At 50.8% G+C, this 14,475-nt stretch overlaps 2 protein-coding genes across 5 annotated transcripts in view; one reads left to right on the plus strand and one right to left on the minus strand.

Annotated features, from left to right (window-relative positions):
- The window catches only part of nptnb (neuroplastin b), a 45,911-nt gene extending 44,030 nt beyond the window's left edge, over window positions 1–1,881 (minus strand). Inside the window, exon 1 of one of the 2 annotated variants that reach the window (XM_051920197.1) lies at window positions 1,651–1,881. In XM_051920197.1, the coding sequence (XP_051776157.1) occupies window positions 1,651–1,723 (73 nt within the window). In that variant the 5' untranslated portion in view covers window positions 1,724–1,881. The remainder of the gene's footprint in view (window positions 1–1,650) is intronic. The other variant, XM_028823340.2, reaches the window with a different exon arrangement.
- A 7,225-nt stretch (window positions 1,882–9,106) lies between these two features.
- cd276 (CD276 molecule) lies at window positions 9,107–13,515 on the plus strand. Of its 3 annotated transcripts, none has more exons than XM_051920384.1 (7): window positions 9,107–9,269; window positions 10,943–11,037; window positions 11,360–11,710; window positions 12,409–12,705; window positions 12,812–12,946; window positions 13,070–13,114; window positions 13,309–13,515. In XM_051920384.1, the coding sequence occupies exons 2-7, from the start codon at window positions 10,962–10,964 to the stop codon at window positions 13,329–13,331; spliced, it is 927 nt and encodes a 308-aa protein (XP_051776344.1). In that variant the 5' UTR covers window positions 9,107–9,269; window positions 10,943–10,961; the 3' UTR covers window positions 13,332–13,515. The 3 variants fall into 3 exon arrangements, with proteins under 3 accessions (XP_051776344.1, XP_051776346.1, XP_051776345.1); XM_051920386.1 differs by having other exon boundaries at window positions 13,073–13,114; XM_051920385.1 differs by lacking the exon at window positions 9,107–9,269 and adding an exon at window positions 9,574–9,592.
- Window positions 13,516–14,475: the final 960 nt, after the last annotated feature.

Raw genomic sequence — 14,475 nt, forward strand, 5'->3', positions numbered from 1 at the left:
AATGACATGGCATGCTAAAGGGCAGTAGCTACCCAGTTTGATCTTATTAATAACTTAATTACATCAGAATATTAAAAAATCAATAAAATATGAAAAAACAAGAATAAACTCTTGCCCATCTAGCACAGATAAATAAAAATGTAGCAACTGGGAACTACCAGTGAGTTTAACTGAGGCAGCAGAAAAATTCAAAGTCGAAACTGGGAAGAAAACCTGCAGCGACACGGGACCCCCAGGAGTGAACCGGAGCACCTCCAGGGTAAGGCGACAAGTCCGTGTAAAAGGGCGGCAGTGCAGAGAGATCTTGTGGGAAGTGTGAAGGCAGTTTATGGGACTTACTGGCCTCACCTGAAGATGCATGGACGGTCAGGCAGGTCTGCCACATTCCCTACAGTTTTACCTGCAGTCATGTGGAATACTGTAGCTCACGTTCAGTGAGTGTGGAAAGATCTCACAGTAAACAGACGGTCAGACAAGCGAGGAGCACACAAAACTCATTAACAAGAAACATCACGACCAAGGTGGTGAGGACTGATTTGGTGCACAGACTGTGATAAAACCCTGAAAGGAGCCAGCCATTTAATGACAAATAGTAGTGACGCCATCAAGGCCTTTCATTTCTTTCACAACCACCAAGACCAAAACTACAACCAAGTGACTTCAGATGACTTGGACATCTTGGAGTCCCAACTTGGAAGGTTGCTGAGGTGTGGGGCTGTGCAGGCTTTTCGTTTCAATCGACAGGCCAGGACAAGACCGATTATAGGTGTAAACGAACAAATCGCCGAACCGGTCCCGTTTTGTGACTTTTTTATTCAGATGTTCCAATAAATACCGCGGGTAAATATGCGCGTTCTGCAGGTGAAGTTACAAACGGTCTTCAATCAGACCATTTGCCCCTCGGTAAGCTAAAATAAATGAATGTGAACATTTGCAGACAACGGTGAGAATACGAAACAGTGTCAGCGCCCGTTCCCTGCTGTTCTGGACCTGCCCTTTAGGTGACATTGAGCAGATGCTGTCCTGGCAGCAAAAGCAACTCAAACCTGAGCTCCTGTTCGGACGGGGCCAACGCTTTCCACGCAGGTACGGTAAACAGTGGTTGTACAGTAATTTGGCAAAGGGCTCCTCCGGAGAATGCTCGAATGCAGATCCGTGTGTCCGGACCGCGAGTACCTAAAAAACTACCGCAGCCGATGCAGTGCTTCTGCAGAAAGACGGAAATCCGATTATTATCCATCCTGACATATTTGAACTTCCTAGTTCCCGAAGACATTGCTAATCGGTGAAAGACGGGTGCACCGTGGCGAAGACCTGTGCTTGGTGGGAAAACATGAAGGACTTTTTTTTTTTTTCCCCCGACATGGTCACTCGACGTTAATCGGGAATGAACAACACGAAAGCCGCTACTGCTGCTTACTCTCACGTTCTTTATCAGACAACGGGAACACTCGTCCACGGTCAACCGTGAAAGGCCCGTGCGTTACGCCCCGCAATGCCGACTCCACTTCTAACAAAGTGCACACCGACGATGCGGATGGTCTGCACCTACGTACCCCGGTCCCGCAGATCCGCGCAGGCGCACAAGGATTAGACGCCCAGGCTCCGCACATTCGTGCCTCTCGGACTCGAACCCGTCGATTCTCTTACCGTTCTGGGCACCGGCAGTCTGCAGAAGGCACACCCCCAAAAGAACTACCGCCAGCAGGTCTGACCCAGGCATCCTTCACGGCTCGGGACAAGGAGAGCACGGCCACCCGTCGTCGCAAAGGAGTACGTCTTCAGCGAGATCCCGCCACACTCCCTCCGCCTTACCGACCACAAACAGGAAACCCCAGCGACACCGACGACCGCCTCCCGCTTGGCTCCGCGCAACTGTAAGCGACCTCGCGAGAAGATAGAAGAGCGCGCTTGGGCTCGTTGGACACGCGCTGCGCGAGCACGCGGCTCGGTCTGGTATCCTGAAGAAAAGAAGAATGACTGGCGCCACCGTGTTACGGAGACGGGTGAAATGACGCCTTTTATTGGTCAATTACAAACGCAAGCTTTCGAAGCCCCATCATCAGGCATGGCGTAACCCTCGAGAGCTTGCATTTGTAATCGATTTAGTTAGCCAATTAAAGGTGTCATTTCACCCTGCTTTCTCCCGTATCAATCTACGGCTAAAACGGTACAACACTCTACTGCTACGGAGATGATGAATGACATTGTGTCATCGATTGCAGTGACGTTGCCGTCGTATTGCTAGGTGGGCAGGAGAGGGTAAGGCTTCGGGGCCATTGCTGAAAAAGCGGACCATCGAAGACGGGTTGGGATCCCGGTGGATCTTAAGAGCAGACCGAGCACTGGTGGGCATTCACTTTCCAATCTGGACAAATCTACCTCTGCCTGACCTACGGAGCCCTTTGTCATGAAGACACTTTAGAAGTTTGGAGCAGAGCATTCAGCGAAACAAGCCTGGCATTCGAGTTTCTCCAACATGCCAGTGAGCTGAGCTTGGAAGATCCGCAAAATCCTGCCGTCCAACACTTTACGCAGTCAGTTATTTACCGTTTCCCTGGTTGTCTGTGTGAAGAAAAACTTTATAACAGTTGTGCAAAATCTGCCCTTCTATCCGTGTCCCCATGTGCTTCTTCAAGACCTCACTTTGGATCTTCTGTAATTTTAAACACGTATCATCCTCTCAAGATCCAAAATGTTCAACTGCTTCAGTCTTTCCTCGTAGTTCACTGTCCGTACTTCAGAGTCAGCCTCTTTGCTTTCCTTTAGGTTTTCTCTCTTGTCTTTTTTGTAATAGATAAAGGGCAGACCTGCGCACGGCCCTCATTGTGAGGCCTCCCCAGTGCGTTTTAAATCCATAAGCTGCCATGACTTGTACTCCGCTCATGAAACATGAAGGCGCTATATAACCTAACATCCCATCAGCCTGCTTGGTGGACATGGTGACCAGTCCATTATTACTGCTGGGTCATTGTCATAAGCTGTACTTTCAAATCATTGTATTTAGATGTAAACGTGCCCCTTCCTGTGACTAATTCTTTATTTATATCCTCAGATTTCATCTGTCCAAGGTTGTGCTTCTAATGATTTAGACGCCGTGTGTACCAAGGGCATAGAAATCTCGGTGTGCCACACACCATTCCTTCATTCCTGCTCTCATTTCTTCTGCTCGTCATATCTGATGCTGTAAAGCAGCTTGTAGTGGTGTGAGCTGTGGATGGTGCCACATAAAATGAAGAACGATGACAACATGTGGACACAAGGGGCGTGACTGAGCCCCAAGCACTTGATACAACTACACAGGCAACCCTTTAATTAAACAGAATAAAACAAAATAAAATAAAAACAGAATAAAACAAACAACAGAATGAATGAAATGATTTATACAGACTCAGAAAGCAAACAGTCAATGAAGAATGAGACCCGAGATGGGGATGGAGTCACAGCATCATGGTGCCAATGATCTTCAGTTTGTCTCTTTGATTGGATCACGTAGCTGACGTCAAAGGGCTTTCTTGTGTCACTTCAAGCACTGGCCTGCATGACAAAGGTGAGGGTGACCCCGCACTGCACCTCTGCCCCATGTGGCTTGTCTGTCCACTCCTTGTGTCTCCCTTGTTCCTCAAAGGAAAACTCCAACCAACAGTCCTATTTGTTTATATGTTAATTGTGTACTTTGCAGCGGTGACCAAAAAAAAAAGTAATCTCATGTTTTAATAAAGAGTGGAGAGAAAAACATAAGAAAAGTCAATGGTGGTCAGTGTGGTACAACAGCAAAGCAATGCAGAAAACATCCAGGGAAAGAATGACACAAAAATAATCCTAATAATATCACAAGATGACATGTCTGTCATCGACACTGACCTCCTGTCCGGGGCTGTTTGCTGCCTTGTGCCCAGTGCTGCTGGGAGAGACCCTGCCCCCTCGCCAATTCTACTTGTCCGTCGTTTCTGTTAGTTACCCACTCACCTCCCCTGCATATGTCTTGGGGTGCCACTGGAGTAACCAGGCCTGGACTGGACAGGACTGCACATCCCATTCTGAGTGTGGACAGGGGCTACCGAAGGACTTCCACTCACTTATATCAGACGCTTTTAATGTAGCGCCTTCCTTGTTATTATTATATACAATATTTCTCACACAGCTTTGCCCTCATTAACTTACGCTTTACAATTCAGTCCACTCATCCAGTTCTGGTTTGCAGGAGAGCAGAGTCAGTCACCATAGCACTGGGGAGAAATGGCGGCCACCAACTCTTCACACAGCAGTTACACTTCCATCTGCACTTCATTCATCGCAAAGCAGGCCTCCTGCAACAAACTGGGAGAGCCGCTGGGAGTCTTTGGAACGAGGCAGACAAACTGGGAGAGCCGCTGGGAGTCTTTGGGACGAGGCAGACAAACTGGGAGAGCCACTGGGAGTCTTTGGGACGAGGCAGACAAACTGGGAGAGCCGCTGGGAGTCTTTGGGACGAGGCAGACAAACTGGGAGAGCCGCTGGGAGTCTTTGGAACGAGGGAGACAAACTTGGAGAGCCGCTGAAAGCTTAATGAGGACGCAGGGACAACACGCAGACTCCACACCGAGATGGACTGGGCTGGAGTTCACATCCAGGTCTCTTGATTTTTTGAGGCCACTGCTCCACTCTCTGTGCCAACACACCTCCTAAACAAAGTCAAGCAAAAAGACAACATGTTGCTGCACACGTGGGTTTGGCATCCTTTGACCCAAGATCAAGCTATGTGGGTGGATGGATGAATGAGTGTGCTGCCAAGTGTGGAGTTCCAGAACTCTTCAGCCTGTCTCCGTGTATGAGGTAAAGACTGAATTGAATGGTACCTGAAATCAATCAGCAATCTGGTATGTTGTGTGGTGGCCAGGAGGCGCAAGTGGCTGACCAGTAAAGGACGACAGCATGAGGGACGGAGCAAACAAAATCCAAGGGCCAGAAATGAAAAGATGAGGTGTGTGTCACTGAGGGAGGGCCACCATAGGCTGGTATCCTGGTCACGGTCCAGAGAGATGTGTCCTGAAACACCAAAGTGCCAAGTAAGATCTGAAGGTGGGTGAAGAGGCCCTCACAGGTATGAGACACCTCCCTAAATGTGCTTTACCCTTCAGCAAAAACCCCACCCAAAATCCTACAAAGACTGGCAGAGTTCCACACTTTGTTGTAACAACTTTGACCTTCAACAATTGATGGTTATGTGGACAGCAGACAAATGGAGGACATTCAGCAATTCTGGTCGTCTGGGAACAGTGTACTGTTCAGTGCCCAAGAGTCATAAAGAAGAGAACAACAGGAACTAAGGACATGCACTGAATAGAAGAACACCAGGGAGACCACCACTGCTCTCCCACCTGACCACCAAGAGGATACACCAGGCGATTGAGACAAAACTGGAACCTTGTAAGCCATCATGGCTGAAGTCTCCATTGCAATGAAAGAACAGATGGCGGTAGGAGATACTGTAACCTCACGACTTTGATGACATGTGGAGTTGAAGTGAGTCGAAGGACTAAGACTGACAAGGAGAAGGATGTGGAAGTGAAATTCAGCGTCTGACGCAATGGACAGCTTTGACACACCAAACTACAACAATTCTAATAAAGAGGACACAAAGAAACAACACTGGTGTCAAAGAAGGTGCTACCCAGAAAACAGGAGTGGGCACTCAGGTTCTGCTTTTCATAGTGGGTGGCACAGTGGCTTGTGCTGCCTTGCGGACAGAGCGTCCTCTGCTTTACTCCTGTGCCCAGTTGTCTGTGTGGCATCTACTACTCTTGTTTTCCTGCCATAACCTCAAACGTTGTGTGGATAAAGTTCATTGGTGACTCTAAGGTGGTGGCAGTGTGGACTTGTGCCAGTGCTGTCAGGACAGGCTTTGTCCCTGCCTCCCTAAACCAGATTAAGCAGTGTGGACAATATCGTGGCATGTTATGTAATTTGCAGACCAACTTTGGGGGATGCCAGGACCAGTTTGACAGTCAGACCCCTGAAAAAGGTGATGTGGCACAGGCACAACTTGACACTTGCCAAAGACCAACCGAGGTACCACAGGTTTGATTGAATTCTTAACGTTACTCCTAAGAGTCAATAAGCCCAAAAAGGCCATGCCAATCAGACAAGCCTTACTGCACAGCTGCAGGGACCTGAGATGAACTCCGAGTCCAGTCGCCGTCTCCGTGTGACGTCTCAGGACGGACCCTGGCTCCTTGTTCTGGTGCCTCTGCTGCTTGTCCTCAGAGCTGCCACCAGTGGACCAACATTAAGCCACCACAACGCACTCGTTGAAATGCCAATACCAGGTTCTTGGCGTGGGCACAGTGTTATTTCTTTATCAGACAACACATGGTGCAACATACATCTGAAAGTCCCTGGCACAAACAGAGAAAGCACAGCACAGCTTTCTTCACATCAGCAGACGTTTACAGCTCTAACAACAGGGAGCCCAGGGGACTGAGTTCAAGTGTTGGCCCAGTCGTCATCTGTCACCATTGACATGTGAGACTTTTATTTGTGATTTGGCGTGCTCTGTCATAGACTGGCATGCTTGAGGATGCCCAGGTAGGCTTGGGTACATTGGCACATAGGTTGTCAATTTTAACCTCCAGGCAGTTGTCTCCGCAGTGTGACGTGAGCAGGGCTTGAGTGGCTGCCTAGCGTTAAACATCACAAATGGCTTCTTCTTGTGTCCTTTGCCCTCTGGCCTCAGCCATTTCTTCAAGAGTGATTTGAAGATGAAGAGTCTGTATTATGACTCAGGCGCCGCCGAGAGTGGCAGCCTTTTCAGCAGCTCCGTGTACGACTTTATTTTTCTACTTTGATTTTTCTCTTTTTTATTTGTGAATTTCCCCTTGGGATTAATAAAGTATCTATCTATCTATCTATCTATCTATCTATCTATCTATCTATCTATCTATCTATCTATCTATCTATCTATCTATCTACAGAACTGTGCCAAGAACTGCCATTTCGGGTCTCCTCTTTTTCTATTTCTTGGTTTGGAAACGAGGGAGCGGCACAGCGGCTTGTGCCTCACAGTCTGAAAAACCTGAGTTCAAATTCCAGAGGTGTCCCCGCAGCAGGCTTTGGGCGAGCACGTCCTGTGACCAACTCGCACCCAGTGCCCTACACGTGGCATAAGCTCGTTTCGATGAAACCGTGGTAAACAATCCAAACACTTGAGGATGGCACTCAGTCCTCGGCCGATGATGCCCTCCCAGGCTCAGACATCAAGCTGGCCCTTTGAAACGCCAGTCCAAGGAGGGCCGATGGTTGGGGATGCAGTACCGGCAGCGCTCACCAGGGGGTACTGCGTATCCACCGAGGAGGCAGCTGAGCCCCAAGGTCACCGATCGCGCGCGTGACGCAGGAAGGCGGAGTCTCCCGTCAATCTCGCCGGTGACGTCAGCAAGTCTCAGCCCGCAGCCGAGTCACCTCCTTCGGCTACTGAGTCATTCGGAAAGCCCCGCGTTCCGGGCAGCAGGCAGCAGGCGGCGGAAGCGGCAGACTCACGTGAGACTAAAACGGAGCAAACAAACGGCAAACTGCGCATCGAATCAAACGCATCCGAGCGGCTGTAGCTGCTAATCTGAGCACGCAGGCTTTCTCGTGACAGGCAGGGAGCACAAGCACGGCGGAGATTTTGAAACAGGGACAAAGGGGAACGTGTCGCCCTGAAGTAATAAATGGCTTGCAGCCTGCTGAAGTAGACCCTCACATTTGAATAAATCGTGTGGAACATTTGCTCATCCATCAGGGCACTCCCAATGCAGACAGCGCATATAAATCAGCTGATTACATTTGTCAAGCAATGAGATCAGAGTCGGAGCCCCCCGACTGCGCAACATGCAAACGCCCCGCCATAGCACCTTACATCTAAAGGACAAAGTGTCAGCGTTTTCGGAGACGCCCGCACGCCTTCTCCAGTGGTCCCGATCATCCCCCCAGCAAACCCCCCCCCCCCCCCCCCCATACTGTCCGCCCTTCCCTTCCCTTCAGACGGCGCAGACTCGGAATGAGCGCCGGACCGAGCCGGGCAGGAAGCTGCGGTCAGACACAGGCAGTGCCCTGCTGGGTAAGCACTGTGCCGCCGGCAGGATGGCCGCCTTTGAAGCTCAGTCACGGGGCTGGCAGATGGCAGGATAAGGGTGTGCACCGGCGTCCCAGGTGGGCTGGGTTGATCGGTCATTCGTCTTCCACTTTGTTCCTACACACTTTACTCAAGCGTGGCTGGCCATCGGGGTGTCCCCCTCACCCCAGTGACATTTATGTCTCTCATGAGGTCGTCTTTGGACTCGTAAAGGACGACCGGCTGGTGAAACCTTAACCCCTTATACAGACATTTGCTCTTAATGGGCATTTTAAAGTACCCTATAGACCGGACTGGCAGAGATGTTGCAGGTTGGGGGCAGTGGGGTCGCTAGAAGTCACCAATCAGAGCGACCGGGTGAAGGGTGGCGACCAGTCCTGACGGACCACATTGGCGACGCCTTTTTCTTCAGGCAGTTTCCCCTTCTCATGTGTTTAATTCACTCGCCTTATTTCTCTTCTCGTTCTCGGCATTCACAAAAACTTATTTTTTAGGAAGATATGCGCCCAGTGGTTTGTCTCTACTTACTCCATTTTTAATTCACCGTTATAATTCAATCCAAAATTTGACAAAAGGAGCAGACGCCGGTGCAAACGGCACTGGGCGCTAAAGGATGGTCGCAGCTTCGTCGCCTATACTTGAGTGTCCATTGGAAAATTACAGGTAAATAACCAGAAAAATAAAAAAGAGCAAATTCTCAAAAGCCGAGATAAAAAAGCTCGTCCAAATCTCCACTCGTAGCGCACATATCTACATGCCAACAAAGATTAGCCGTCCTGTAATTAATGTAGCCTATGTATTCACAAAAATGTAAAAAGTGGACAATTGGGAATAACAGCCTGCTTAGTGAAATTGAGTTCGTCCGCTGCGACAAAAATCTGCTGCCCCAGGCGCCCACCCCCAACTCGGTCACCTCTGGTGCGTGGACACCGCAGCGCAGCCTGCAAAGACCCCCCTGGAGTATGCCGGCCCGCCCTCCAGGCACCTAAAGGGTTAAAAGAGCTGAATGATTTGGGCAGGGCGCTCTTTTCGGAGGGGAGCGTCTTCTGCACCCCCTCAGTGACGTCACACGGACAAAGAGCAGCGGCACACGAGGGCGGCATTGGAGGGGACAGAGCGGGCGGATGGCTTGAGAGCGTCGGCGCCTCCTCGCGTTTCTGATCGGCCGGGCGGAGTAAGTACAGCGCCCCGTTTATTTGGGTGGTGGGGCGGCCTGGGACCGCGGGTCTCCGGTTGGTAAGCGGTGAGATCTTCATGCCATGTCAGCCGAGCGCTGGAATCCGCAAAGCGTTTTCGGGAGATCCTGACCGCTTGGCACAAACGCGAGGCGCTTAGGAGAATCCCGCGGAGAGAAGGCGACGGGCATGCGCGAGGAAGGCAGGGCGGCGCTTGTACACATGCGCAAACGGTGTTTATGATGACCAAAGCTTTGGGTTTGGGAAAAGATCAAAGAGCGGTGAAGCTCCACGAAATCGTCAAAGGTCCCCGTAAATGAAAGTATGCAGTTTTAAGGGAGCCGCGCTTCTTCGAGTATCCTTTCGTGTTTTGTTTGAATAAACGCCCTGTACTCATGTCTTTGGTACGGACGTGACTTCATTACAGCGCTAATAATGAGAGGAATAACGGGAGAATTCTTAGCTGCTTCGAAAAAACCCGCAAGCGCAACTTGGGGGCCACGTCTGCACATGCGCAAGACATGTATGGCGGGGTAGCTGAACTTGCGCTCCAAGGAGCACATGAATCGAATTTACGTGCAAATCCACGTTAAGCCAAGTAACAGCATAGGCTGTCATGACTGAATGGCTTGGCACAGGCTGACGGGCATGTGTGAACTGTGTGAAGCATGAGGGCACTCACTGCTTTGAAGGCTGTGAGCCTGAAGTGCCAAATAACATTTGAAGAAGGGCACTACCAGCTGTGAACGGACATCTCTGTGCAGTGTTCCCAATTTCCCCCGTGCCCATGTGTTTTCCTTCGACAGTCATGAAGATGTGCCAGTTAAATGTATTGACAATTCCAAATTGGCCTTATGGTTGTGTGTGTGTGTGTGAGATGTCTATGCATGAATTGGCACCCCTTCCAGGTTTAGTTAGTACTTTGTGTCAAAGGTTCTGGGCCCCACTGCATCTGAGATGGTTAGGTTGTGGCAGTTCAGGTTGGGTTCTACACTGCCCCCTTGTGGATGTGCTTCATGTGCGCTGCAGCGGCTCAGTCAGCTCCTTTGTCTCCTGTCAACATCTGCTGATTTCAAAATCAGATCGTTCAAAGAGAAAGCATCCTCTTAATTAATTTACTGTCTTTTGCACCTTTTACTGTATGTGAAAGGTGCTTTATTGGGTACTTGAGAATACATCTGGGGGGCTTTTTGCCTATTGTGGTCATTTTTCTCTCTCTGTCACTCTGAGTGACCAATTTAATTATAATGAGTGCACCAAAAAGCCCTAATTAGACTTAATGAAGAAGATCAGTTAAATGTCCGAGGACCTGTGCAGAAGACAGACACAAATGCTAGAGGTGGCACAAGGCCCCTCTCGCCCTCTTCAGCTACAGGCCTTGGCTGATGCCCACTGGCAGGCTGGTGGCACTCATCTTGTTAGAGCTGCCCCAAAATACACTGAATCAGATGAAAATGTGAATCGTTACAAAGCATGTCAAAAAATTAATTGATGCCCTGATTGGTCAGCTCATACGCTAATCTGCCGACTTAGGCAGCCCAGCCTTCCCTTGCTGCCAAATGCATGTCTTGCCCTCTGTCACAAGCTTCGATGCCAATCAGCTAAATGCCACGTGGCACCATCTGCTTGCATTCCTGCCTGACATATCTGACTCTCTCTTCTTCACTTCCAGAACAGGACACCCAGGTGCCATGCTGTGCAACGGGAGCCTTGAGATGTGCCTTTTCTTCTTTGTGGCTTGGGTACTTTATGCCTCCCAAGTGGCAGGTAAGTGACATGGCACAGATGAACTGGTTGGGCGCTGGGTGTCACATGTAGGGTGTGACAGTCGGATCCTGGAAATGAAATTCCCAGGTGTGACTGCAAATTGTGGTGCTGCCGACTCGTGTGCCATGAGCAGAGTGGGCATCTCATCCTTCTGAGAGCTGCAGAGTGTCTCCGTAAAACCTTTGCCCACCTCTGCCCAGCTTTCGCATATGAAATGCTGCTTTATTCTCAGCTGACCTACCCTTCTGAAGGCTGTACATGTGGCCCTGCTCCCTCTGCCTTGCCCACTCATGTGCCAACCTCTCCTGTCTTTTTTTTCAAGCTGTCCTGGATATTAAGGTTCCAGATGGGGCCCTGGTGGCACAGTATGGCAAGGATGTGGTACTCAACTGCTCATTCTCAGCCTCCAGTGCTGTCAACATCTCAGATCTCAGCATCATCTGGCAACTGGCAGACACCAAGAAGATTGTCCACAGATTTGTACTGGGACAGGATGACCTGGGAAGCCAGTCAGAGAGCTTTGTGGGCCGTACGCAGCTCTTCCCAGGTAGAATGAGCACAGGAGATGTGTCACTACTGCTGCAGAACGTCCAGATAGAAGACGAAGGCGTCTTCACCTGCTTTGCCAGCTACGAGGACTACGGCTCTGCCAGCCTCCAGCTGCTCGTGGGAGGTAAGTTGCCAGACGACGGGCCTTGGTGAGGTGCAAGAGCCTCCGCAGATGCCAGTTTGTAGGCGCAGGTGTCAAGGGCAGAGGGGCTTTGAGATGTTCACCGCTTGGCGTGTAGGACATTTTTATCTGCAGGGCTGGGACAAAATAGAAAACGGAGTTCAGAACACAAAGGCACCGCTCTGTGACATCGTGTTTCGCTTTCCTGTCCACTGGTTTTGTTGTTTGTGCATGGCAGCCCTACGGCACGATGAGGGATTTATGAGCCTGGTAAAGGGGCATTGATTGGCTGGAGAAGCTCGGGTTAAAATGTTAGCACTAAGCCTTCTGAGGAGCCATTCTGCAGAGTCGGATAGCGACTATGAGCTGCTGCCACGACACAACGGCTGTGACGCAAATGTCTCGCCATCTTTATTCTGACTTCTAAGTTTCCAGTAAAGGCTGGTTGGGAAGAAAGTAGGTGGCAACTGAGATGAAACGCCAGGCCACTGCAGAGCATCCCAACCTTCATGTCTGTATGATGGAAAGGAAACTGCAAAGTCCGTGCAGGCGGGGAGTTGAATCTGAAGGCAGCAGCTTCAGCAAGCCTCCTCATCTGTGTGCCATCTACACTTGGTGACAGAGTGTGGCAGCACCATCTGCGCCAGGTGAGGACTGAGCTCTGGGGTGAAAGATTTCAAAGACCTCTCCTCTCTTTCCAGCGTCCTACTCCAAGCCACACATCATGGCGAAGCCGGCCTCCAACCTGCGGCCAGGGGACGAGGTGACCATGACCTGTCTGTCTCACGGCGGGTACCCTGAAGCGGTCGTGCTGTGGCTCGACGGACGGGGCAACAACCTGACGACATTAAGCAGCACCTCTCAAGTGGCCAACGAGAAGGGTCTGTTCATGGTGCACAGCGTCCTGCGGGTCAGTGTGGAGGCCAACAGCAGTTACACCTGTCGGGTGAAGAACGAGGCCCTCGGCGAGGAGACGCACTCCTCCTTCAATATCACAGGTGAGCCCCCCGGGGTGCTGCTAAAGTGGGACAGGGGCCACTGAGTGTCCATGGCACTGGGCGCTGCTGAAGGCCTTACTGTTAATGCCTCTTTCTTCTTTGCCAGGGCCGCAAGTGACCTTCCCTCCAGTGGCGTTGTGGGTAACGATCAGCCTGGCAGTCTGCCTCGTGGGGCTCCTCATCGCTTTGGCATATGTGTGCCGGAAGAAAATTGCAGAAAGCTGTAAGGAGGGACCCCCAGGTAAGCCACCTGATCAGGCAGCTTGCTTCATCTGGGTCACTGTGAAGGGCACAAAATGAAACAAAGCGGACCCCAGAGTGTGGGCAGGCCAGCTAACACCCTCACCATTTGCTTGTGTTTCAGCAGCAGAAGAGGCACAAGAAGTGGAGGAGGACGAGACCAAAACAGGTAAGCGGCATTGAGACCCCACAAGTCTCTTCCCTGCCTGCTCTTGGACTTTTTCACTGTGGCAGATAGCCAGTGACACATAAAGAGTGTGTCACGGGGTCACCTGAGCAGTGTCCTGCCTGCCACATGACGAGCTGGCTGCAATATGGCAGTGACACTTATGAAGCGTCGTGTCTCTTGTGCTTCTTCCACAGCCATGAAGCCTTTAAACTCTTGATGGGAAGACGAAAGTCACAAGTGTGCCCGTGCGGGTGCGTGTGGCATACAAGTGTGTGGCTGCGTGCGGGTGCAAAGGGCTTCACCGCTGTCTCTCTGCTCACTTTCCAGGTGGCACAGGACGACGCTCTGCTCACCTTGCACTTTCTGGGACTCTTATAATAAATGCTTTTCTACTGCCAGAACATGGCTGCTTTGTTTTTGGTGGGTTCTGGGGTGGGAGGACATGAAAAGTGGCACACTCTGGTGAGGGCACAGCAGAGGAGTGGCATGGGACGGCGTGGCAGTGCACAGCCCTTACAGGAGGCCCCGTGATACCTCAGAAAGCATCCCCTGAGCCCGGACAGTCGTCAGCCTGCTTTGGAAGTGGACGGCTGGCATTTTGGATTCACGGCTGACTACCCACGGATGTCCTGTGGCACTTTATGGCACCCTGCACGGTGGAGTTGCAGCCTTCATATGATTTTGAGGTCCGTGAGTATTTAGTAAGTGAACTCCGTGCCAGTCTGGTGTCAGGGGGCCTCATATGAACATCTCGATGAGGTGTGGCATCATAGGCACATGTGACGGGCTGTGGCCCTGATGGCTCCCAGCTCGCCCACTTTCCTCCACACTTGATTTCACTTCCCCTCAATCAAAGTCCAATGTCCTACAGTTTTCATGGCACTTGCGCTAAAGGTGGCTCTTATATAATCCCACCAAGTGACCCCTCATCTGATGCCCATTTATCGACGGTCCAAGCGCCTTTCCATGTACTTATTTCACAGCAGCTGCCTTTTGCAGAGCTCAGCTCTGAGCAGTGGACGTGGTAGACGTTACCAGCCATGACTGAGTGAGGTGCATCGAGATGGCAGGCTCAGGGTACAGACCTCCATTATCGAAACCCCCTTAATTCAACTCAGAATTACCCAGCCTGTCAGTCCATCGCATTGTGCCAATTCACAGCCACCAACTGACCTGAAGCCCTGAGGATACCCGGAGAAAGGGTACCCAGATTTGATTCTGTGCCATCGTGAGGCCCTGAGCGGGTTTCAAGTTACACTCACACACCTACTAGCCTGGGTGCCCCACACTTTTGAGAGAATGCGACAGAATTTTGTGATCCTGGTGACGTCCCCAGTTATGACCAGTGACAAAAAAAAAAA

The sequence above is a fragment of the Erpetoichthys calabaricus genome, chromosome 17, assembly GCF_900747795.2.
Source record: "Erpetoichthys calabaricus chromosome 17, fErpCal1.3, whole genome shotgun sequence".
In the NCBI taxonomy this organism is placed as follows: Eukaryota; Metazoa; Chordata; class Cladistia; order Polypteriformes; family Polypteridae; genus Erpetoichthys; species Erpetoichthys calabaricus.

Excerpts from the sequence above, each read along its gene's own strand:
- cd276 (XM_051920384.1), top strand. The coding sequence starts at position 10,962 with ATGCTGTGCAACGGGAGCCTTGAGATGTGCCTTTTCTTCTTTGTGGCT. Across the intron at positions 11,711-12,408 it reads CCTCCAGCTGCTCGTGGGAG|CGTCCTACTCCAAGCCACAC; the intron begins GTAAGTTGCCAG and ends CTCTCTTTCCAG. Across the intron at positions 13,115-13,308 it reads GGAGGACGAGACCAAAACAG|CCATGAAGCCTTTAAACTCT; the intron begins GTAAGCGGCATT and ends CTTCTTCCACAG.